This window comes from Mustela erminea, chromosome 4 (assembly GCF_009829155.1).
Source record: "Mustela erminea isolate mMusErm1 chromosome 4, mMusErm1.Pri, whole genome shotgun sequence".
In the NCBI taxonomy this organism is placed as follows: Eukaryota; Metazoa; Chordata; class Mammalia; order Carnivora; family Mustelidae; genus Mustela; species Mustela erminea.
Genome location: NC_045617.1, coordinates 121,999,712 through 122,023,737, shown reverse-complemented (window position 1 = coordinate 122,023,737; position 24,026 = coordinate 121,999,712). Strand labels below are relative to the sequence as shown.

General features: G+C 47.6%; 3 protein-coding genes across 5 annotated transcripts; 1 reads left to right on the top strand and 2 right to left on the bottom strand.

Annotated features, from left to right (window-relative positions):
- Positions 1–353: 353 nt before the first annotated feature.
- Positions 354–8,835, bottom strand: LSM2 (LSM2 homolog, U6 small nuclear RNA and mRNA degradation associated). The gene is made up of 5 exons (XM_032340838.1): positions 8,503–8,835; positions 7,775–7,842; positions 1,326–1,356; positions 1,150–1,209; positions 354–855 (listed from the first exon to the last, which is right to left on the bottom strand). The coding sequence occupies exons 1-5, from the start codon at positions 8,833–8,835 to the stop codon at positions 730–732; spliced, it is 618 nt and encodes a 205-aa protein (XP_032196729.1). The 3' UTR covers positions 354–729.
- A 1,926-nt stretch (positions 8,836–10,761) lies between these two features.
- LOC116589013 (heat shock 70 kDa protein 1-like) lies at positions 10,762–14,587 on the bottom strand. 3 transcript variants are annotated; one of them, XM_032340834.1, is made up of 2 exons: positions 14,530–14,587; positions 10,762–12,994 (listed from the first exon to the last, which is right to left on the bottom strand). In XM_032340834.1, exon 2 carries the CDS (start codon positions 12,979–12,981, stop codon positions 11,056–11,058), a length of 1,926 nt encoding a protein of 641 aa, XP_032196725.1. In that variant the 5' UTR covers positions 12,982–12,994; positions 14,530–14,587; the 3' UTR covers positions 10,762–11,055. The 3 variants fall into 3 exon arrangements, with proteins under 3 accessions (XP_032196725.1, XP_032196724.1, XP_032196723.1); XM_032340833.1 differs by lacking the exon at positions 14,530–14,587 and adding an exon at positions 14,258–14,515; XM_032340832.1 differs by lacking the exon at positions 14,530–14,587 and adding an exon at positions 14,358–14,514.
- A 289-nt stretch (positions 14,588–14,876) lies between these two features.
- LOC116589014 (heat shock 70 kDa protein 1-like) lies at positions 14,877–17,312 on the top strand. The gene has a single exon (XM_032340835.1). The coding sequence runs from the start codon at positions 15,089–15,091 to the stop codon at positions 17,012–17,014; it is 1,926 nt and encodes a 641-aa protein (XP_032196726.1). The 5' UTR covers positions 14,877–15,088; the 3' UTR covers positions 17,015–17,312.
- The last annotated feature ends 6,714 nt before the right edge of the window (positions 17,313–24,026 follow it).

Below are 24,026 nucleotides of genomic sequence, written 5' to 3'. Positions count from 1 at the left end.
GTTTGGCTGGGTTGAGGAGACAGTCTGGCAGCATCGGGTGCATCTTGGTGTCTCATAACATTAACTGTCAGGTTCACAGGACAGACATGGAAAGGCAACAGGTACTCCTTGTGGGTACAGTACAAGCAGAAGACCACTGGAGGGCAAGCCATACAGGTCGGGGCATGTTCAAGAAACATGCTGTAGCCCAGGTGAGGTATTACATAGTTTACACCAGGGAGAAGAGTGTTAGATAATGCTGGGAATTTGGGCTGGATTCTTGGCTGGGATAATAGAGCAGCAGGGCTTGGATGACTTCAACATCCCTTTCCCACCCTCCAGGCTCGTTCCCAAAACACACAAAGAACCAGAACTAGAATGTGCATCATAAGTTTATTCCCGATGCGGGACAGATTCCTTCCATCCCCAAAATGAATCACATGCTGTCCTGGAGAGATCTAGGAGATTCTCCCACTATATCCAGGGAAGGAGTGAGAAAGGCAGGTGCTGAGGACAAGGCAGGTCTGCAGTTCCCCAGCCTACTTATCCTCCCCTCCTCAACAGAGGAGAGATGCTCCCCACTATTATTCTCATCCACTCATCCCTTGAAGGAGACAAAAAAAAAAGTCTCCAATATTCAAAAAAGACAAAAAAAAAAAAAGACGAAAAGCCTTCAAATATGGGAAGAGGGGTCCTGGGCTGCAACTTGAGGTGCAAGGTCACCAACAGAAGAGGGACAGGGAGGAACCGTCACTGTTTCTGCTGCAGGGCCTCCTTCCTTGCTGCGTCCTGTAGCAACTGTGTGTCCACCTCATCTGCTGGCAACTGCACATAGCGGACCACTGAGCCCCGGATGAAGCAGTTCTTCACTGATAACTAGACCCAGACAGATAAACAAGAAAACACCCTTAAAAGTGTCTGTTATCTGGGGCACCTGGGTGGCTTAGTCGGTTCGGCATCTGACTCTTGATTTTGGCTCATGTAGTGATCTCAGGGTGCTGCACTGGGTGGTGTCCCATCTGCCTGTCCCCCATGCCCCCCACCCTAGCTCATGTACTCTCTCTCTCAAATAAACACAAATAAGATAAAATCTTCAAAAAAAAAAAAGAATGTCAGCTATCTACCCAGGAACTTCCTGCTTTTGTTTCCTCTTCACCATCACCAACTCACCATGTGAGGGTACTTCTCAGGGTCTGTAACACTGATGTCAGTTAGTTTGATGTTGAGATACTAAGAAAAGAAGACAAACACCATCATTAGCTCTAGAGACAAGATGCAAACACCCAGCCCTGAAACTCTCCCTTCTCCTTCCCCAAGACCTCATTCTAGGCTCCTACATATCTCACCTGGTCCACAGAATGGAGGGTTCCACAGATGCTGTTGGGGGAGAAGACGAAAGAACCCAATCAGTTTACACCAAAATCAACCAAGAGACAACTTCAGACCATGGATAAGAACATAGCTGGGGGTTGAGGAAGGCAGAAGAGAGAACCAAAAGGGGGCATTCCTAAGCCCAGGATCAAGAAAGACAATGCTTTTATTGCAGTGTTTATTTTAGACCTCACATCTCCTAAAGCCAAGGCACTCTTTTTTTTTTTGTTTTTAAAGATTTTATTTATTTATTTTACAGAGAGAGATCACAAGTAGACAGAGGCAGGAGAGAGAGAGAGAGAAGCAGGCTCCTTGCTGAGCAGAGAGCCCGATGTGGGGCTCGATCCCAGGACCCTGAGATCATTACCTGAGACGAAGGCAGCGGCTTAACCCACTGAGCCACCCAGACACCCTCTTAGAAGCTAGTATTAAACAATTGTTACAAACTAGGCCCGTGTTCCATATAGTACTTGCAATCTTTACGGATACCTCACAAGGTAGCTCTTACCAAACAGGTACTCAGAGATTGTGTAATGTGCACAAGTGTAAAAGAAACAGGGACTTCAGGCCACATTTGTCTGATACCCCAAACCAGCAGCTATTCTCAAACATCTGTTGGAACCCCATATGTAAAGTAGACAAAGTAGCTTAACATTGTTCTTGGTGATGCAGGCACAAGATGTCCCCTCCTTTTCTCAATCCCTGGGCCCTCTGAAATGTGAATGAGGAATGCTATCAGGTCACCAAGGCTCCAAGTCATGCTACCTCTCTCTCAACTTCTTTACTTTCTGTGAGTGGCCTCAACAGTCTCACAACCTCAAATTCTGAGTTGTACTTCACCATCCTCCATGACCCATGTCCCCATCATTTGGTGACATTTTCCTAACATCTCTAAAATTCTCTTTCTAGTTTGACTTCTACAAGCCAAGGTCTTATTACACCTCAGTCTAGGCCAGCCTCCATCCTGGCCACCTTCATCCTAACTACCCTGCATGTCATCACCAGATTCTATGTTCCTTAGAACAGTGGTTCTCAAACACTGATGTGTGCTCAAAGGTTTCTTAAGTCTGAGACAAAGAAACACAGGTTAGGATAGCGTTTGTTGGGTGTATATGTAGTATGCTAAAGGTTGTCAATATTTTCCTCCCTAAGAATAATTCTTTAATTGCCCTTGCTATTTTTTTGTTATTAAAAATCTTTCAGGCTGCCTGGGTGGCTCAGTAGGTTAAGTGTCTATCTTCGGCTCAGGTCATGATCCCAAAGTCCTGGGGTCAAGTCCCTATATTGGTCTCCTTGCTCGGCGGGGAGCCTAATTCTCCCTCTGCCTGCTGCTCCCCCTTCTTGTGCTCTCTCTCACAAATGAAATCATAAAAAATTAAAAAACCTGGGGTGCCTGGGTGGCTCAGTGGGTTAAAGCCTCTGCCTTTGACTCAGGTCATGATCCCGGTGTTCTGGGATCAAGCCCCGAATCGGGTTCTCTGCTCAGTGGGGAGTCTGCTTACTCCTATCTCTCTCTCTCTCTGCCTGCCTGTGATCTCTGTCAAATAAATAAAATCTTTAAAAAAAATTTTAAAAACTTTAACGAAATGACTGTAATGTGCAGTTGCTTAAGTGTCGGACTCTTGGGGGCATCTGGGTGTTTCAGTTGGTTAAGAGTCTGTCTTCAGCTTGGCTTGTGATCTGGGGGTCCTGGGATCGAGCCCTGCATCAGGCTCCCTGTTCAGTGGGGAGTCGGCTTCTTCCTCTCCCTCTGCCTCCTCTCCCTCCCTGCCCTGTTCACGCTCTGTCTCTCTCTCTCACATAAATAAATAAAATCTTAAAAAAAGAATTGTAAAGAAAAGGGGGAAAAAAAGCATTAGGACTCTTGATTTTGGCCACCTTCAGGTCTTCAGGTCATGATCTTAGGGTCATAAGATTGAATCCCGCATCAGACTCCATGCTCAGTCTGCTTAAGGCTCTCTCTTGCCTGGGTTGCTCAGCTGATTAAGTACTGGACTCTTAATTTCTTTCCTTTTTTTTTTTTTTTAAGTTTTTATTTATTTATTTGACACAGAGAGAGAGACATCGTAAGTAGGTAGAGAGGCAGACGGGGGGGGGGGGGGCAGCAGGCTCCCCACTGAGCAGAGAGCCTGATGTGGGGCTCAATCCCAGAACCTTAAGATCATGACCCGCGCCAAAGGCAGAGGCCTACCCCACAGCCACCCAGGCACCCCAGGACTCTTAATTTCTTGATATTGGCTCAGGTCATGATCTCAGGGTTGAGATGGAGCCCCACATGGGGCTCACACAGAGCATGGAACCTGCTTTTCTCCCTCCTCCTCCTTCTGCCTCTCTCCCCTCTTAAAAAAGACTGACTCTCTCCCTCTCTAAAATAAATAAATCTTTTTTAAAAAAGTCTTTATCTTGCTAAAAATAAAGCTGGCAGTTCTCTGTTGGGCCCCAATTTTTGATAAATTTTAAGTCTTTAAAATCCGCTGCCTGAGAAACATACTTCTTCATGATGGTTTCCCCACATCCCTGACTGCTGGAAAGACTTTGACAACACCGTATTACCTTCTGCAGTGGTGAAGTCACTTCCGAAAAACTGCATAGGTGGTGTCATTTCATTCAGTCTCTTAATATCTGGCACAATGGTCTGAAAACAAGCATGAGAGCAAAGAACCCTTCTCCCATACCAATGGACTATCTTCAAATCTTCTAAGTCCTTGTTTTAGGACATGGGGCTATAATGTAAGTCATTCTTGCCATATGGAAGACCCAGAAAGAAGAAAAGAGGAAACCAAAAACAAATCCTCTCATAGAATTGCCTAGCTGGTTGATTTCCATACTTGTCTCTCTATATGGCCCCAATCTATACGCCATCAATGTTTGACAATGACATTGACATCAGTGTGTCAATGTTTCCCACACTGAGAAATTATCTCAAAAAGAATCATGGAAGATATTGTTGGGGGCAGGTGGGAATACACTGATTCAAAGTTTCTAAAGGTGGGAACCCTGGCTGGCTCAGTCTGTTTAAGCATGTGACTCTTGACCTTGGGGTTGTGAGTTTAAGCCCCACCTTGAGTGCAGAGATTATTTAAAAATAAAATCTTTAGGGGTGCCTTGGTGGTTCAGTGGGTTAAAGCCTCTGCCTTTGGCTCAGGTCATGATCCCAGGGTCCTGGGATCGAGCCCCACATCGGGCTCTCTGCTCAGCGGGAGCCTGCTTCCCGCCCCCCCCCCCGCCTGCCTCTCTGCCTACTTGTGATCTGCCTGTCAAATAAATAAATAAAATCTTAAAAAAAAATACAATAAAATCTTTAAAAAAAAGTTAGGTATTAACGAGGGCACTTGTGATGAGCACTGGGTGTTGAATATAAGTGATAACACTAAATTCTACACCTGAAAATATTACCCTTTATGTTAACTGGAATTTAAATTAAAAATTGAGAAAATTAAATAAACAGAATTTTCTAAAAGAGCATCAGGTAATAATACTTTAAATATTATTTAATTTAAAGGAAAGTTTTTTTTTTTTTTTAAAGATTTTATTTATTTATTCGACAGAGAGAGATCACAAGTAGGCAGAGAGGCAGGCAGAGAGAGAGAGGAGGAAGCAGGCTCCCTGCTGAGCAGAGAGCCCGATGTGGGACTCGATCCCAGGACCCTGAGATCATGACCCGAGCCGAAGGCAGCGGCTTAACCCACTGAGCCACCCAGGCGCCCCTAAAGGAAAGTTTTTTTTTTGTTTTTTTTGTTTTTTTTTTTTAAGATTTTTTATTTTATTTATTTGTCATAGAGAGAGAAGTGAGAGCAAGCACAGGCAGACAGAGTGGAAGGCAGAGGCAGAGGGAGAAGCAGGCTCCCTGCCAAGCAAGGAGCCCAATGTGGGACTCGATCCCAGGACGCTGGGATCATGACCTGAGCCGAAGGCAGCTGCTTAACCAACTGAGCCACCCAGGCGTCCCTAAAGGAAAGTTTTTTAAAGGATTTTTTTCTAAAGAAAAAGATGTGTACAAAGTTGCACACATAATGATGTTCGGGGCAGCATCATTTGTAAAAGCAAGAAACAGCCTAAATGTCCAAAAGCAAAGTCTCGATTAAATTAGTTCCCGCCAGCTAATAAAAATGCCATATAGGGGCGCCTGGGGGGCTCAGTGGGTTAAAGCCTCTGCCTTTGGCTCAGGTCATGATCCCAGGGTTCTGGGATTGAGCCCTGCATCAGGCGCTCTGCTCGGTAGCAAGCCTGCTTCCCTTCCTCTCTCTCTGCCTGCCTCTCTGCCCACTTGTGATCTCTGTCTGTCAAATAAATAATAAAATAAAAAATCTTTTTAAAAAAATGCCCAGACATTAAGAATGTTAAAGATCAACTTTATTGACATGGAAGATATCCACAACATATTGCTGAACAAAAAGCAAGTTTCACAGTTGCATAAAGAATATGACCCCATTTTTATTTATTTGTTTTTTTCAAATTTCTATTTAAATTCATTAGTTAACATACAGTGTAATGTTAGCTTCAGGTGTAGAATTTAGTGACTCATCACTTACATAGAGCACCCAAGGTTCATCACAGCAATGCTGGCCTCAATACCCACCAAATCCGTGCCCCCACTCACCTCCCCTCCAACAATCCTGTTTGTTCTCTATAGTTAAGAGTCTGTTTTCTGGGGGCACTTGGGTGGCTCAGTTGGTTAAGTGTCTGCCTTTGGCTGAGGTCATAATCCCTGAGTCCTGGGATCGAGCCCCACTCATCAGGGAAGCCTGCTTCTCCCTCTGTCTGCCAATCCCCCTGCTTGTGCTCTCTCCCTCTCTCTGTGTGTCAATTAAATAAATAAAATCTTAAGGAAAAAAAAGTTTTCTGGTTTGCCTCTCTCTTTTCCATGTTCATCTGTTTTCTTAAATTCCACATATTAGTGAAATCATATGGTATTTGTCCTTCGCTAACCAATCTTTTTTTTTTTTTAACTAGCTTTTTTTTTTTTTTTAAAGATTTTATTTATTTATTTTTCAGAGGGCGAGCGAGAGCGAGCACAGGCAGACAGAGTGGAAGGCAGAGTCAGAGGGAGAAGCAGACTCCCCGTGGAGCAAGGAGCCCGATGTGGGACTCGATCCCAGGACGCTGGGACCATGACCTGAGCCGAAGGCAGCTGCTTAACCAACTGAGCCACCCAGGCATCCCTAACCAATCGTCTTTAATTTAAGAGAGTGCAAATGTGGGGCGCCTACATGGCTCAGGGGGTTAAACCCTCTGCCTTCGGCTCGGGTCACGGTTCCAGGGGCCTGATCCCAGGGTCCTTGGATGGAGCCCCACATCCAGCTCTCTGCTCAGCAAGGAGCCTGCCTCCCCCTCTCTCTGCCTACTTGTGATCTGTCAAATAGATAAAGAAAATATTTTAAAATAAATAAATAAGAGTGCAAACGTGTGCAAGCCAGACAGAACTGGACTTCAGTTCTGGCTGTCATTTACTAGTTGTGTAGACTTAAGCAATTAACCTGTCTATGCTTCAGTTTCCTCATGTGTATAAGACAACAACAATAGTATGCGTGCTACAGAGTTGTTAAAAGAATTAATGTTAATAAATGTAAAGTATTCAGAATAGTGCTTAGTTGATAAGATGTTCTCAAATGTTAGCCATTTTTCCTTCTTTCAGCACACACTTATTAAGCACCTATGATATACTAGGCCTATTGCAGAACTCAGGTACACAAAGGTGAGCTTAAACATGGTCCTGGTCCTGTAGGAAGGACAGGCTGTAAATACTAAACATACTTTTATGAAATCACAATTTCAGAAGCACCTACTAGGAAGAAAATAGACTATATAACAGATACTACTTTGGCTAGAAGGACCAGGAAAAAAGTCTCTCCAATGATACAGCATTTACTTCATGTCCTGGTTGCTAATTAGAGGCTAATGACACAAGGGGGTAGAGGCTGTAAAAGCAGACATAAGGGACTGCACTGGTCTTCAGTTTATCCTTTACGTTCTCTTTAACAAAATGGAAGTTGTGCCACATCTACCATTCTGCAACAGCTCTTCATATCAATACATCTATTCCTCTGTGACAGCTGTATATTATGAAGTGTCACAACTTAACGCCTTCCCTGTAGATGGTTATTTGTTTCCAATTTTGGGCTACTGCAAATAAAATTACAAACGCCCCTGTAATACACCTTTACTTGTGGAACTGATTCCTACATTTCCATAATTGAGTAAACAGTTTAATCAGAAAAAAACAAAACTATGTTCGTTTTGTAAAAACAAATTTAGCGATGCCTCTGCCCTCTCATGGCTCTCTAGTACTTTAACCAAATGGCACAGGTCATTTATTTCTTTTGTATCTCTCCCATTTTGTCCAGCCCTCAAATCATACTTGTCAAAGGGGTTCCAGAGCCCCGCATATACCCACCCGCTACGACTTGCAGGAACAGGTGCCTACCTCAGGTCATTCTTGAGTTCCACGACCACATCCTTGCCCACCAGGGACTTGAAAAAGGAATAGAAGAGCTATTGGGCGAGAGAGGGAAAACTATCACCTGGGAAGTTAATACACAGGGTAGGAAGGAGTGCCCCTCCCTCTGGTAGTATTTCCAGTACTGATATTGGGAACCCGGCCACATCTCTGGCAGTTCTCAAAACTTCACAGGAAAAAATACTCTGTGGGCCCCCGGAACACAATACTCCGGCTGGAGCCCAAACACACTTCACGGAGCCCCTGACTTAAAGCTCCAGAGAGATGCTCTGCCCTGCACCCCTCTCGCTCTCCGGGTCGGGCTTTCAACCACCTCTCCTGGGTTCCTCTCTACCCCCCAACCCCCAGTGGGCACAACTGTAGAAAGCGTCCCATTCTCACCCTCCCAAAGCCTGGCCTCCGTCATAGAAATACTCCTCGAGGTCAAGCTTTCCCCTCCCCTCCTGTCCCCAACTCTTCCACGCGTTTCTTTTGTTTTGTTCCCGCATAAGGGTAAAAAAAAAATCCCATGAGCTCCCAGGTGTGTCCCCCCCCCCCCCACACAGAATGCAAGGCGCAGGAACTAAGAATAAAGAGCAAACCCAAGGGCCCAACTCTGGCTCCAAGGGTCAAAGCCTCGACCCCCTCCCCGCTCCCCAACCTTCGGCCCGCCTGCGCTCCCCCAGGGCGCCCCCTTGTGACGTCACGGTACCTACCATGGTGCTCAAGCCGCGGGCTGCCGGCCGGACGGGGAAAGCGAGGGCCGGGAACCGCGGGGCTGGGGCCGGGCGGCAACCGGGATGCAAGCCCGCGCGTGGGCCGGCACAGAATCGCGCAGACGCAGCGAGAAGAGCCGGGGGAGCTCTGAGTAATGACAGGAGCGCACTGCCGACTCGCGGACCTGGGAGAGCGGGCTGTGGAGAGCCGCAGGGGCGCTGAAGCCGGGGAAAGGGGCGGGCCTTCCTGCCTTCCCACTTCCCCCCGGAGTGGCGGGCTTCTACCACGCAGGCGCGAGCCCCAGCTGTTAGCCAAATTTTCAAGAGGTTCATGGCCTCTCTGGGGTTGTTTTCTTGATGGTGCTGCCCACGGTTCTAACACCCTCCAGACACTCTATTGAAAACTGTCGAGGAACTTGGGAAAACTCCTGATTTATGCACTTTTCTATATCCGTTACACTTCGATAAAAAGTTTAAAAAATAAAATGTTGGGGCGCCTGGGTGGCTGTGGGTTAACCCTCTGCCTTCAGCTCAAGTCACGATCCATCTCAGGGTCCTGGGATCAAGCCCTGCATCGGGCTCCCTGTCTGCAGGGAGCCTGCTTCCCCCTCTTTCTCTGCCTGCCTCTGCCTACTTGTGATCTCTGTCAAATAAATAAATAAAAATCTTTAAAAAAATGAAATGTTGCAAAGTCCCTGAGATCAGGAGCCTGAGCACTGATATTGATTTTATCAAGGGTTCCCAATAGAAACAGGGTTTTAGGAGGGAGGGGATTGGGGTTATGGGTGAGCCTGGTAATGAGTATTAAGGTGGGTACGGATTGCACCAAGCACTGGGTGTTTTACGCAAACAAGCATGGAACACTACATCAAAAACTAATGATGTACTGTATGGTGACTAGCATAATATAAAATTTAAAAAGGTTCCCAATAAACATATTTCTCCCAAGGACCCAATCTCAGTCCATGTTTCTTACACCCTTTAAAAGTCCAGGGGCGCCTGGGTGGCTCAGTGGGTTAAGCCGCTGCCTTCGGCTCAGGTCATGATCTCAGGGTCCTGGGATCAAGTCCCACATCGGGCTCTCTGCTCAGCAGGGAGCCTGCTTCCCTCTCTCTCTCTCTCTGCCTGCCTCTCAGTGTACTTGTAATTTCTCTCTGTCAAATAAATAAATAAAATCTTTAAAAAAAAAAAAGTCCATGTTTCTCACACCCTCCTTACACCCTGTAAAGGACTGAGTAAAACCAAACAAAAACTTGTTCAGGGGTAGAAATTCCTATTCTAATATTTGACTTCCAAATATGTTCCCTCAAACACTAAAGGACACAAGAGTACAGTTACACAGACTTATACACTCATGCCCCTAAGGGTTTTATAAATATATGATATTATGACACAATAGGTGAAAATATTTTCTTCAAGGAATAAGGCTACAAAATCTCCATTTCTCATCTCCCAGAAAAGTACCCATTTGTCAGCAGTTTGTTTTAAAAATGTTTTCTGTATGTAAAGGATGTAATAATAGACTCTATGAGTACACAGATGCTGGATGCCCTAGACCTCACCTTTAAATGTCATAAGGAGAACATCAATCAGAAGTTTGTTCCCCCAGCTGAACCCTAAGTACCTAAACCGGTCTTTCACTGAGTATAAGCAGAAACTACAGTGAGCAACTGCTCCAGCTAGAGCTAAAGGTGCCTGATGATTAAGAGTCATTTTCCTGCTGGAAACAATTAGCTCATGAAAATTCAAACACTTTCCCCTAGCCAGTTTAATTAATCATTCACAATGGGTTCACAATCAGACCACACTCACACTCTTCATGAAATCGTTACCTTACTTTTTAAGGTACACTCACAGTCTAAAGATACCAGAAAAGGGGTTCCTGGCTTGCTCAGTCAGAAGAGCATATGACTCTTCATCTCAGGGTCATAAGTTTGAGCCCCACATTGGGTGTAGATATGCCTTATATAAATTTTTAAAAAACAGGGGATCCTGGGTGGCTCAGTCAACTGGGGTCTGACTCTTGGTTTTGGCTCAGGTCATGATCTCAGCGTGGTGGGCTCGAGTTCCACATCGGGGTCTGAGCTCAGTGTGGAGTCCGTTAGGGTTTCTCTCTCCCTCTCTCTCTATTCCTCCCCTCAGTGTTCTCATGTGTGCTCACATGCGTGTATGTGCTCTCTCTCTAAAATAAATCTTTAAAAATAAATAAAAATAAACTTAAAAATAATAAATCAATAAAGATACCAGAAAAAATTTGTTTTAGGAACAAGTTTACTGACTGACATTTAACCATCCACATAGGAAGAAGAAAGTTGGGAGGTCAGAAATAAATAGCAGATATTCGAATTCATCAAATGGTTCAGAGGGGCCTAGTTTTCCTAAAGGTCAGAAACATGGACTGTGAAAAGATGGTATACAAAAGATTTGTCAGAATCCGAAAGGATGGTAACTTAGGTTCAGGACAGTCAATTCAATAATCATAACAACGTTTGAAGATGAGGGGAAGAAAATTCACCTTAGAGGCACCCTAGAACCCTCCAGCTCCAGATAAGATTAATCTACTTCTTCAATGGTGGGGCCTGTGGCGGCCCTTCCAGGAGTATACCCCGTCCCACAGGAAGGCCCAGTACATCCTCCCTGGTAGAGTTTTGTGATGATTGGGTTACACACCTGCTCTAATTCCTTTCTCTTATGATCAAACTCCTCTTTCTCAGCCAGTTGATTGGCCTCCAGCCATGAAAGCACCTCAGTGCATTTTTCCAGTATTTTCTTTTTATCAGACTCACTAATCTTGCCCTTCAAGCCTTCATCACTCACAGCACTCTTCATATTAAAAGCATAAGATTCTAAAGCATTTTTTGCAGAGATTTTCTCTCTCTGGACCTCATCCTCAGCTTTATACTTCTCAGCATCCAGAACCATGCGCTCGATCTCCTCCTTGCTCAGACGGCCCTTGTCGTTGGTGATGGTGATCTTGTTGGCCTTGCCTGTGCTCTTATCCATGGCTGTTACATTGAGAATACCATTGGCATCGATGTCAAAGGTCACCTCAATCTGAGGCACTCCCCTGGGTGCAGGAGGGATTCCAGTCAAGTCAAAGCGCCCCAGCAGGTTGTTGTCCCGCGTCATGGCCCTCTCGCCCTCGTACACCTGGATCAGCACGCCGGGCTGGTTGTCCGAGTAGGTGGTGAAGATCTGCGTCTGCTTGGTGGGGATGGTGGAGTTGCGCTTGATCAGGACCGTCATGACGCCCCCGGCCGTTTCCAGCCCTAGAGACAAGGGAGCGACATCCAACAAAAGCAGATCCTGTACCTTTTCAGACTTGTCCCCCATCAGGATGGCCGCCTGCACTGCCGCCCCATAGGCCACAGCCTCGTCGGGGTTGATGCTCTTGTTGAGATCACGACCATTAAAGTAGTCCTGCAGCAGCCTCTGAACCTTAGGGATACGAGTGGAGCCCCCCACTAACACAATGTCATGGATCTTCACCTTATCCATCTTGGCATCCCGAAGGGCCTTCTCCACAGGTTCCAGAGTGCCTCTAAACAAGTCTGCACACAGCTCTTCAAACCGGGCTCTGGTGATGGATGTGTAGAAGTCAATGCCTTCATAAAGTGAATCAATTTCCAAGTTGGCCTGGGTGCTGGACGACAGGGTCCTCTTGGCCCTCTCGCAGGCTGTGCGCAGCCGCCTCACGGCTCGCTTGTTCTGGCTGATGTCCTTCTTGTGCTTCCTTTTGAACTCCTCCACGAAGTGGCTCACCAGACGGTTGTCAAAGTCCTCCCCTCCCAGGTGGGTGTCCCCGGCAGTGGCCTTCACCTCAAAAATTCCATCGTCTATGGTCAGGATGGACACATCAAAAGTGCCTCCACCTAGATCAAAGATCAAGACATGTCGCTCTCCCTGACCTGCTTTATCTAAGCCATATGCAATGGCAGCAGCTGTGGGTTCATTGATAATTCTTAGCACATTGAGACCCGCAATCACGCCTGCATCCTTGGTAGCCTGGCGTTGAGAATCATTGAAATACGCCGGTACAGTGATCACAGCATTGGTAACGGGGTGGCCCAAAAAAGCCTCAGCAGTCTCCTTCATCTTTGTCAGCACCATAGAAGAGATTTCCTCAGGATAAAAAGCTTTCTTCTCTCCTTTGTATGACACCAATACCTTGGGCTTCCCTCCTTCATTGATTACTTGAAAAGGCCAAAGTTTCATATCTGATTGCACGACAGGATCATTAAACTTCCTGCCAATCAGACGTTTGGCATCAAAGACAGTGTTCTGGGGATTCATGGCTACCTGGTTCTTGGCTGCATCCCCAATGAGCCGCTCCGTGTCGGTGAAGGCCACGTAGCTGGGGGTGGTGCGGTTGCCCTGGTCGTTGGCGATGATCTCCACCTTGCCGTGCTGGAACACCCCCACGCAGGAGTAGGTGGTGCCCAGGTCGATGCCGATGGCCATTCCCTTAGCAGTAGCCATGGTCTTCCGAGGCCTGAGAAGAAAAAATGAAATAAAGTTTTGGCACGGGGCTTTTTTATTTCATTACTTACAATTGTAGAAAAATACACAATCTGAAATTTACCAACTTAACTGTTTTTTTTAAGTATACTGTTCAGCAGTAAGTTCATTCATATTGTTGACCACCCTCCAGAAATCTTTCTAACTTGCAAAACTGAAATTCTATACCAATTAAGCCACTCCCCATTCCCCTCCTCCCTCCAGCCCCTGGCAACTACTATTCTACTTTCTATCTCTATCAATTCAACTACTCTAGGTCTTCGTATTAATAGAATTACACAATAATTTTTTTTATGTGACTGGCTTATTTCACTTAGAAAGATGTCCTCAAGGGCGCCTGGGTGGCTCAGTGTGTTGAGCCTCTGCCTCCAGCTCAGGTCATGATCTCAGGGTCCTGGGATCGAGCCCTACATCGGGCTCTCTGCCCAGCGGGGAGCTTGCTTCACCCTCTCTCTCTGCCTGCCTCTCTGCCTACTTGTGATCTGTCAAATAAATAAATAAAATCTTAAAAAGAAAGAAAGAAAGAAAGAAAGATGTCCTCAAAGTTCATCCATGTTACAGCATGTATCAGAGTTTCCTTACTTCTTAAAGCTGAATAATATTTATTATATGTATATAACACATCTTATTTAGTCATTCCCTCCTTGGACACCCAGGTTGCTTCTACCTCATGGCTATTGTGAATAATGCTGCCATAAATTTGGTGTACAAGTATCTTTTCCTAGTCCCTTCTTTTACAGAGAGTGCTTTTTGGACTAGAGTATTCTTAACGAACTGGAAGCAAGTGGAAGGCACTTAGCATATATTATGTTCAACTTTCACAGGGCCTACTCAACTGCCTTGCTCCTTTATCTGTGATGTTTTATTCTGCAATCGTACCTGTCTTCCTGCTGAACTAAGATTATTTTATGTTTTGGTCTCCTCAGGGGACATGAATCTCCATCCTTTGGTTTAGTTACCTTCCACAGCTCCTTTACGCTCAATTAGGGATTTCTTGGGAGTAACATTGGGCCAGTGGGGTGAAAATGGCTGCTAGGAACCCAATCAAACCCTCAAAAACTATCTCAGACAAGACAGCACCAACAAGCACTCTTTCTCCAACCTCTGCTGGAGTAAGGCTCTTATCTGAAGACTAATCAATCAGCTCCTCCACCTCTTTCCAGCAGCTTTGACAAATCCCACCCACCTTGGCTCCTGCCAAAGAATTCCCCTTCCCTGATTGGTCAATGCCCCATACCTTAGACTAAAACTATAGGACGTTCAAGCATTTTCTCAAACACGGATCTATTAATCTTGCCTACTGCCGTTCCATTTCAGTGAGAGCCCACCAGGCTCACCTATTGTCCCGTCGCCTGCGATCCAGTTTGATAATGTTCTGATTGCGGAGCCCCTGAGGGTGGGGGCTCCTTCAACATCCAAAATGCGCAGCCGGTGTTCCCCCACCCCCCACCCGCCCCGCCCTACAGCTTTGAGCGGACTCCGGTGCTACCATCCCGATTGCTTACTAACCCATGAGGTCAGAGGCAGCAACCCCATTGTAACGCGTCTGGGGGGGCGGGCAGCGTCAACACTGCCGCCCCCGCCCTCCAAGCCCCTCCCACCTCCTCCCACCTCCTCCCACCTCCTCGCACTGACCCCGCCCTCCACAAACACTTGCCAGCCCTAGCAAGCCCGAGAAGAGTCTGGAGAGTTCTAGGAGGGGCGGCGCCCGGGACACCGATTGGTCCCAGGAAGCCTGGAGGCGGGACGCGAGGCGAAACCCCTGGAATATTCCCGACCGGGCAGCCCCGCAGAGCTCCGCGATTGGTCGAGGACGGAAAAGGCGGGGCTGGATGAAGCGTTATAAGCGCAGAGCCGCGGCGCCGCCGGCAAACAGCAAAGCGGCAAAGAGACTCCAGGTTGTCCTGAGGTGTCCGCTAGCGCAACTTTCGCGGCGTTATTGAGGCCCGCTCCCGCGCCTTCGCGAGTTTGCAGCTTTCGAGAAGACCGAGTTCCTCGTTGCGGATTCCGACCGCCTTTCCAAAGCCTGAACCTGAGCGCGGGGCAAAGAAGAGAGCAGGGCAGCGGCATGGCGAAAACCGCGGCCATCGGCATCGACCTGGGCACCACCTACTCCTGCGTGGGGGTGTTCCAGCACGGCAAGGTGGAGATCATCGCCAACGACCAGGGCAACCGCACCACCCCCAGCTACGTGGCCTTCACCGACACGGAGCGGCTCATCGGGGATGCGGCCAAGAACCAGGTGGCGCTGAACCCGCAGAACACCGTGTTCGACGCAAAGCGGCTGATCGGCCGCAAGTTCGGCGACCCGGTGGTGCAGTCGGACATGAAGCACTGGCCCTTCCAGGTGATCAGCGACGGCGATAAGCCCAAGGTGCAGGTGAGCTACAAGGGCGAGACCAAGGCGTTCTATCCCGAGGAGATCTCGTCCATGGTGCTGACCAAGATGAAAGAGATCGCCGAGGCGTACCTGGGCTACCCGGTGACCAACGCGGTGATCACCGTGCCGGCCTACTTCAATGACTCGCAGCGCCAGGCCACCAAGGACGCGGGGGTGATCGCGGGGCTGAACGTGCTGAGGATCATCAACGAGCCCACGGCCGCCGCCATCGCCTACGGCCTGGACAGGACGGGCAAGGGGGAGCGCAACGTGCTCATCTTTGACCTGGGCGGCGGCACCTTCGATGTATCCATCCTGACGATCGACGACGGCATCTTCGAGGTGAAGGCCACGGCGGGGGACACCCACCTGGGAGGGGAGGACTTTGACAACCGGCTGGTGAACCACTTCGTGGAGGAGTTCAAGAGGAAGCACAAGAAGGACATCAGCCAGAACAAGCGAGCCGTGAGGCGGTTGCGCACGGCCTGCGAGAGGGCCAAGAGGACCCTGTCGTCCAGCACCCAGGCCAGCCTGGAGATCGACTCCCTGTTCGAGGGCATCGACTTCTACACGTCCATCACCAGGGCGCGGTTCGAGGAGCTGTGCTCGGACCTGTTCCGCAGCACGCTGGAGCCCGTGGAGAAGGCGCTGCGCGACGCCAAGCTGGACAAGGCCCAGATCCACGACCTGGTCCTGGTGGGGGGCTCCACCCGCATCCCTAAGGTGCAGAAGCTGCTGCAAGACTTCTTCAACGGGCGCGACCTCAACAAGAGCATCAACCCCGACGAAGCCGTGGCCTACGGGGCGGCGGTGCAGGCGGCCATCCTGATGGGGGACAAGTCTGAGAACGTGCAGGACCTGCTGCTGCTGGACGTGGCCCCGCTGTCGTTGGGGCTGGAGACGGCCGGGGGCGTGATGACCGCCCTGATCAAGCGCAACTCCACCATCCCCACCAAGCAGACGCAGATCTTCACCACCTACTCGGACAACCAGCCCGGCGTGCTGATCCAGGTGTACGAGGGCGAGAGAGCCATGACGCGGGACAACAACCTGCTGGGGCGCTTCGAGCTGAGTGGCATTCCTCCGGCGCCCCGGGGGGTGCCCCAGATCGAGGTGACCTTCGACATCGACGCCAACGGCATCCTGAACGTCACGGCCACGGACAAGAGCACCGGCAAGGCCAACAAGATCACCATCACCAACGACAAGGGCCGCCTGAGCAAGGAGGAGATCGAGCGCATGGTGCAGGAGGCGGAGAAGTACAAGGCCGAGGATGAGGTGCAGCGCGAGAGGGTGTCTGCCAAGAACGCCCTGGAGTCCTACGCCTTCAACATGAAGAGTGCCGTGGAGGATGAGGGTCTCAAGGGGAAGATCAGCGAGGCGGACAAGAAGAAGGTGCTGGACAAGTGCCAGGAGGTGATTTCCTGGCTGGACGCCAACACCCTGGCCGAGAAGGATGAGTTTGAGCACAAGAGGAAGGAGCTGGAGCAGGTGTGTAACCCCATCATCACTGGACTGTACCAGGGGGCGGGTGGCCCTGGGGCCGGCGGTTTTGGGGCTCAGGCCCCCAAAGAAGGCTCTGGGTCTGGCCCCACTATTGAGGAGGTGGATTAGGAGTTCTTTCTCAAATTGTTCGTGTTTGTGTTGGAGACCGTTGGAATTCAGGACTCTTGCATTGCCTTACATGTCTGCGTATCATCAGCTCTCAACTTTCCCAGTTTGCCTAATTTCAACGTTCTCTTTCGGTGAATTCACATAGTTCCTTTTTTCTAGAGTCTAAATGTAGCAAGAATTAATACTGCCATCTTTTGTGCCTTTCTTTTTTGTAATATTCACACCAAACAGGCCTTTTTTTTTGTTTTGTTGTTTTATTTTCTGCTGAGTAAATAAACTCAATAATTTGTGTTCCCTGCTTCTGTGTTTTATTCTGAGGTTAGAGTCTGTATAGGTTGGTGTTTTGCTTTAAAACTGGTAATTTGTATTTTAGGTAAGTCCGGTATCTGGAGAAGTAAGTCTATATATTGCATTGTGAGCTCTTGCTTTCAGGCAAATGGTATGTTGGGGAGTTTTTTTGTTTTTTTTTTTTGTTTTAAAACAACTTGTATTGGGTAGGTTGGGTCTGGTTGTAGAAAAGGTTAAGGGTTACTGACATAGTGCCTTGAGTTTGGCGAAGGGGTTGACCCTATGTAAGGGTGGCCTGGGAAAGGGTTATTGGGTAGGGTGTTCCCAGAGAGGCTGGCAAGAGACAGAAGGGAGAGGCAGCTACGTGGGAAGGTCCTGACTGCCCATTCCTGTAAGTGCCCCTGGTCTGTCAGAGCCATGGTGTATAATCTGGTTTCAGAATGAAGGAACAGGTGAGTCCTAAATTGGTAGTGAGGAAATGTGAGATAAAGCACTGGGTTGCCCAGTTAGGATTAGCCACTCTGACCTCTTGTTTTCATACGTTAAAATGAAAGAGTCTGGTTTGATGCCTCTGTCTATAGTTCTCATTTCTGAGAGGTTACTGAGATAGAAGTATCACATTTCTGACTGGTTATTTACGTTTTAAGTACCCAGTGAGTATCCAGAAGGAACTGTCACTGAGTTGGTGCCCCAGCAGAAGGACCTAATAGGTCAGTGCTCTTATGTACCAGGCACTGTTTGGGGGCCTTTTATGTGTTACGAATCCTCATTCTACTGAGAGGGGGTGGTGCATAACTTGCACAGGTGAACACATGGGAAGACTTAATTAAAATTACCGTAGTGGTTTAAAAAAATTTCAGTTCAGCAAAGGTGTTAAACCTAGATTCCAACTCTGGTTTCCTCCGTTTTTGCCAGACTGTCGCAAGTTCACAGTAATTTTGGTTTGTTGGTTGGTTGGTTTGTTTTTTTACCATGCCTGGTTCTGGGTTGGTTCTAACTTGGGTTTCATAATCATTACCCCTTTGCCTTTGCTTTATGGAATCCCAAACAATTATATCAGATAAACACTGGGACTGATAACAAAGGCTTAGTATTTGTTAACTGAGAAGGGGGGAGGTCTACTACAAGTTTTCTTCCCATGCATTAACTTCCCTTTGAGATACTGCATATCCTAGCTGCTAGTATTCTAGAAATAATCCCCTTCACAACCTCCTTGTTGAAAAACGCTGCCGCAATCCTCAAGGGTTGGGAAGGAAACCCCTTTAAGAATCCGTTGCATGTGGAGGTTACAAAGTTGTTTGGGAACAAGATAGCGATGGTGGTTGCAGATCATTGTGGATATACTTGGTATCCCTGTTAAACCCACTTTGTTATTTTTTAATTTTTGTAAACTCTACACCCAATGTGGGGCTCGAATTTTAGTCTCTGAGATCAAGTTGCATGCTCTTTAGGCTGAGTCAGCCAGGTGCCCCTGAGTTGTGCACTTTAAGGTGGTTTTTATGTTATGTGAATTTCACTTCATCAACAAAAACTTTTTTAAAGATTTTATTTATTTATTTGACAGACAGCGATCATAAGGAGACAGAGGCAGGCAGAGAAGAGGAAGCAGGCTCCCTGCTGAGCAGACGGCCTAGCCGTGCTTGATCCCAGCACCCTGGGATCATGACCTGAGCCGAAGGCAGAAGCTTTAACCCACTGAACCACCCAGGTGCCCCACAACAAAAACAATTTTTAAAAAATAGTCTCAAATAAATAAAATCTTTAAAAAAAAAAAAAAAAAAACAGTCTCACTCGGGGCACCTGGCTGGCTCAGTGTAGGTTAAAGCCTCTGCCTTTGGCTCAGGTCATGATCCCAGGGTCCTAGGATCTCGAGCCCGGAATCGGGCTGTCTGTTGGGCAGGGAGCTTGCTTTCCCCCACCCCCCACCCCCCGCTTGCCTCTCTGCCTACTTCTGATCTCTGTCAAATAAATAAAATCTTAAAAAAAAAATAGTCTCGGGGCACCTGGGTGGCTCAGTGGTTTAAGCCGCTGCCTTCGGCTCAGGTCATGATCTCAGGGTCCTGGGATCGGGTCCCGCATTGGGCTCTCTGCTCAGCAGGGAGCCTGCTTCCCTCTCTCTCTCTCTGCCTGCCTCTCCATCTACTTGTAATTTCTCTCTGTCAAATAAATAAATAAAATCTTTAAAAAAAAAAGTCTCAATATTCCATAGAAGCATTTTCTGAGTTTGTTTTCTTCAGAGCCCACCAAACCTTTTAGTAAATAAATAGTCACTTCTTTTTTTTTTTTTTAATTTTTTTTTTATTTGACACAGAGAGATTACAAGTAAGGAGAGAGGCAGGCAGAGAGAGAAGGGGGAAGCGGGCTCTTCGCTGAGCAAAGAGCCCGATATGGGGCTTGATCCCAGGACCCTGAGATCATGACCTGAGCTGAAGGCAGAGGCTTAACCCTCTGAGCCATCCAGGTGCCCCAATAAATAGTCACTTCTGAAGAAAATCAGCAATCTGGGAATGGCCCATATATGTGGACTTTGTTCTGGAAGTATGGAAATGGAAATCTAAGAGATGCTTAGGCTTCCAGGCCAGCTTATAACCTTCAAGACAGTTGAACTGTAGGACTGTGGACTCTAGCCACAATGTAAACCAGTCTTCGTGAGGACCTGCATTTGCTATGGTACCTCCTCTCCCCCTTAGAGCTGCAGGAACATTTGTGACTCATTTGCAGATACCAGTGACTCTTCAAGCCAGCAGCCACGACTACTTAGGGGAGAGGTGGCAGAGGAAGGTGGATCGAAAAGGGTAAAGGGTGGAGATTGGGAAGGTCCTACGAAACACCTTTGAGCAGAGTGTTTAGAAAAATCTCTAGAAATAACCCTGGCGAAAATAAGTTCCTGTGGCCCAATTAGTCAAGTTATTGAATGGTTGCTTTATTAAGAAATCAATATAAGAAGTTATAGCCTGTATAAACCTGCACCGGCGACTGAAATAATCACTTTGTAAGGTCAAAGGAGAGCAGGCTGATGAAACTGTAGACTTTTTTTTTTTTTTTTTAAGATTTTATTCATTTGTCAGTAGGCAGAGGGAGAAGCAGGCTCCCTCCTGAGGAAGGAGCCTGACAGGGGACTCGATTCTAGGGTCCTGGGATCATGACCTAATCTGAAGGCAGGCACTTAAGAGACTGAGCCAGCCAGGCATCCCAAAATTGTAGATTTATTTATTATTTTTTTTTAATTTTTCCAAAATTGTAGATTTAAAAGAGAATGCAGTGCCATCCCTGGAGAAAGTGATGTCTTGGGTAACAGAAGAAATTTTGGGGGTGGGGGAGGTACATGGAAGAAAAATGACCGCGGGTAAGGAAAGGATTTTTTTTTTTTTAAAGATTTATTTGACAGACAGAGATCACAAGCAGGCAGAGAGAGCGACAGGAGTAAGCAGACTCCCCACTGAGCAGAGAGCCGGATGATGCGGGGCTAGATCCTAGGACAAAGGCAGAGGCTTTAATCCACTGAGCCACCCAGGCGCCCCGAGGAAAGGATTTTCTAAGTCAAATATTTTCCTTAATTCCTTTCCAATCCCACCTGTTTCCCTATGCCAGCCCTCAGAAGGCAAGCGGCTATGGTAATGCAACTGTTTGAACCCAAGGTATTGCTTTGTTAGCAACATATATACTTACTGTTATTTCTGCTGTTTAAGAGGACTGTCATCAAAAACTAAAAAGGTAATCAAAACAATTTTATAAATATAAAAGTGGGCAGGGACATGGACTTTCGGTTAAAAGAGGAGATGGGATTATTTCAGGTGAGGGGGCGATCCTCACGGTAGGGATAAGGAATGGCAACTGTCCTCAACCTTCACCCTAACTGAACACCCTAAATCCGTCCCCGTGGGTCACCTCTTGAGAATCCGCTGCATTGGAACAGGGCAACGCCACGAGCCCCGCCCCCCTTCCCTAGCACCGCTCCCACAAAGCCTAAGGGCTCCGGCCGCGGAGCAAATTCCGGAGGCCGGGGTGAACCCGCCCCGCCCGCCGCGTCCCGACGGTCCCTGTAGCGCCCAACTAAGGATCGAAGGATGGGGTATGGGGGGCGTGCAACGGAGTCCAGAAGACGAGAATCAGTTCCCAGGGCCTTTGACCTTTTTTTTACCGCTCCCAACGTCCCCACGGGGCGAGGAGCGACAGGCGGCGGCAAGACTGCGGCAGAGCGAGGCCAGCAGGGACCGGGGCGCCGCGCGTTCCCGCCTGGCTCGGTGCGCGCTCGCTTCGGGCTCTGGGGACCTCCTCCTCTGGCGTCTGGCCATCCGATTCCCACCCCCAACCCCTCCCATCCCCCGCATAGTTGTAGGAGTTACAAGACTTTCCAGTGCTTTCGTCGCATAAATTACCTAGTGTGAGAGAAACTGTGAAGACCTCGCCTTTTTTTGTTTTCATCCCGTCTTGAAAAAGTCACAAATGCCTGGTAGCGGCCAGGCAATCCCGCGGCCACCCCGCCGCTAGGTTCCAGCGGCGGCCTCCGCGCTCTGCACCCGCCTTTATCCTGTCCGTATCCCGCGGCCCGGCGCCGTCAGGAGCATTTTGGAGTTTTCTGGGTTCGGGGGTGGGGACTGACTTGTAAGAACGTGCTTCAACAAACTGCCCCGTCCAAGGTCCCCAACACCTCCCCCAACACCCCAACCCCGCCCTAAAACATCAAGCTTAGTCATGGCTCTATATTTAATTTCCAGAAGATTCTGTGAACTATGTTCCAGCTTAGCCATAGTAACAGGGCTCCCCCCCTTCCCCGCACCCCGCTTTCCCCTTTCGGACCGAACATTCTCTTATGAAAGGAGGGGGAGGCGGGGCTGGGAGATCCGGGAGTGTGGGAAAGGTGGGGGAGGGGGTGATTATGAATCAGAAGTGGCAGCCTGGAAGGGAGTCCCAGCTGGTCATATATCCCGTGGTGCCCCTAATGCGCACAGAGGCGTGACATTCACTTCACTCCCTTCTGTGGCCATTTGTTTTCCTCTCTGTAGAGAATGAAGGATAGGATGCATATGCCAGCATTGAGAGGAGTCCAAAATAGGGAGTATGAGGACATGTAGGCTCAATCATCAGTTCTAAAATTAGCTTTCAGGGTGACCAGACTAAGCCATTGAACTCTGATCTTTTGTGTTCATCTTTAAAAAGGAAAAGATTTGACTAAATAGCCTCTGCCTAAAAATCTTAAGATAGTTTCTCCAGTAAACTGAAAGTAATACCATTGTCCAGGCAGTAGTCCCCAATCTTGTAAGCACCTCGAGAATATTGAGAGGTCAGACCCTAGAGTGTGGGATCCCAACAAAGACAGGAGAAAGGGAGCAAACTTTTGAGCACTGCTCTGTCCCAGGCACAAAACTAAGGCCTGAGAAGCATTATCCTATTAATTCCTGATGCTACCATCCTACTAGATGGATACTGTTAATTCTATGTTAGAGATACAGAGACTTGTGTTAGTTAACTTACAAGTACTGCATGGTGAAGAAGGAGGAGGACAGGAGGTAGAGTCAGATGCAAACGCAGATTTTCCCTTTCCCAGGTTTTCCCAAAAGCTTCTGGAAATCCGTAGTACTCCCCAGTCACAGAGGCCTTTGCCATTGACTTGTTAAAAATGCCTGGCTCTGGGTTTCATATCAGTTATCTCTTTTGCTTTTTCCTAACTAACGTTAGAATTGTACTATCTTTAAAACTAAAAGAACCGAGGAGAATAGTACTGTTGGAGAAACTGCAGGAAAAAGGAGAGAAGAAAAAGAATGTGGCAGCTTCAGGGTCATGAAGGCTCACTTCCTCCACTCTAACTGCTCTGCAAAGTTCTTGGCTCTCTCTTTTGTTCCCCACTCTTAAATAAGTACCTGACAGCCCCACCAGTTTGGGGAATTGGCTAATTGCAAAATTAGCCAAAATAAAATTCTGGAAAGCTCTTGGGGTTCTTACAGTCATCTTACACAGCAGTTAAACCTGCGACAGGGTTTCTTTTTGCCTTGGGAGGCATCCAGCATAAAAGACAAAATTCAGGAGACCCTCTCCTTGTCAGGAAATGGGAAAAGAATATAGATGTTTGGGTCCACACAGAGAGATTTGACTCAAAACGTAAGTCAGCTATAAGGGGTAGCTGATGATTCACGGGAAACAGTATTTCTAGTGGATCTTTTACTGCTACACACACAGTAACAAGATTTGAGGTCTTGTCTACCATGTCTACCTGCCAGGCAGTGGGTACAGTGATGCCCTTTGCTTCCAGCCAAAAAAGTATTCTAAACTGCAGATCTGAAGAGAAGGAAGGAGTAATTCCAGAACTGCCTCTAGTAGCAGCTAATGCCAAGGAAGCTTCCAGAGGGAGAAGGAGGTGAGGTTAAGGGTCCCTAGAAGTGTTGACACATTGGGCAGCTAAAACGAAAGCTTGGGGAGTCGCCAGAGATTGCATAAAGAAATGGAAAATTCCTTAAGTTTGACCAGTTTGACTAGATTAGGAGGTGACTCATTAGGGAGCTACATCTGAATGGTTAAAAAAAAAAAAAAAAGTTATCACTTGCCTGCCCAAACATACACGGGATTGTGAAAGCAATTCTAGCCGAGCAAAATGTTCAGAAGCAAGATTCCTTCCCTTTATCAAAAACTGCCTTCTCATATAAAAGCGAACATACAAAAAACTGCCTTCTCCCACTGTATTTACTGTGTTCAACCATGTGTATACAGCAATGAGCCTATTTTTGAT

Bases quoted from the DNA above. Each gene is read 5' to 3' on its own strand.
- LSM2 (XM_032340838.1), bottom strand. From the start codon at position 8,835: ATGAACCTCTTGAAAATTTGGCTAACAGCTGGGGCTCGCGCCTGCGTG. The intron at 1,357-7,774 runs GTAGGCACCTGT...CTCCCCCAACAG, and splicing joins GAACTCAAGAATGACCTGAG to CATCTGTGGAACCCTCCATT. The intron at 1,210-1,325 runs GTGAGATATGTA...TTCTTTTCTTAG, and splicing joins CCCTCCATTCTGTGGACCAG to TATCTCAACATCAAACTAAC.
- LOC116589013 (XM_032340834.1), bottom strand. From the start codon at position 12,981: ATGGCTACTGCTAAGGGAATGGCCATCGGCATCGACCTGGGCACCACC.
- LOC116589014 (XM_032340835.1), top strand. From the start codon at position 15,089: ATGGCGAAAACCGCGGCCATCGGCATCGACCTGGGCACCACCTACTCC.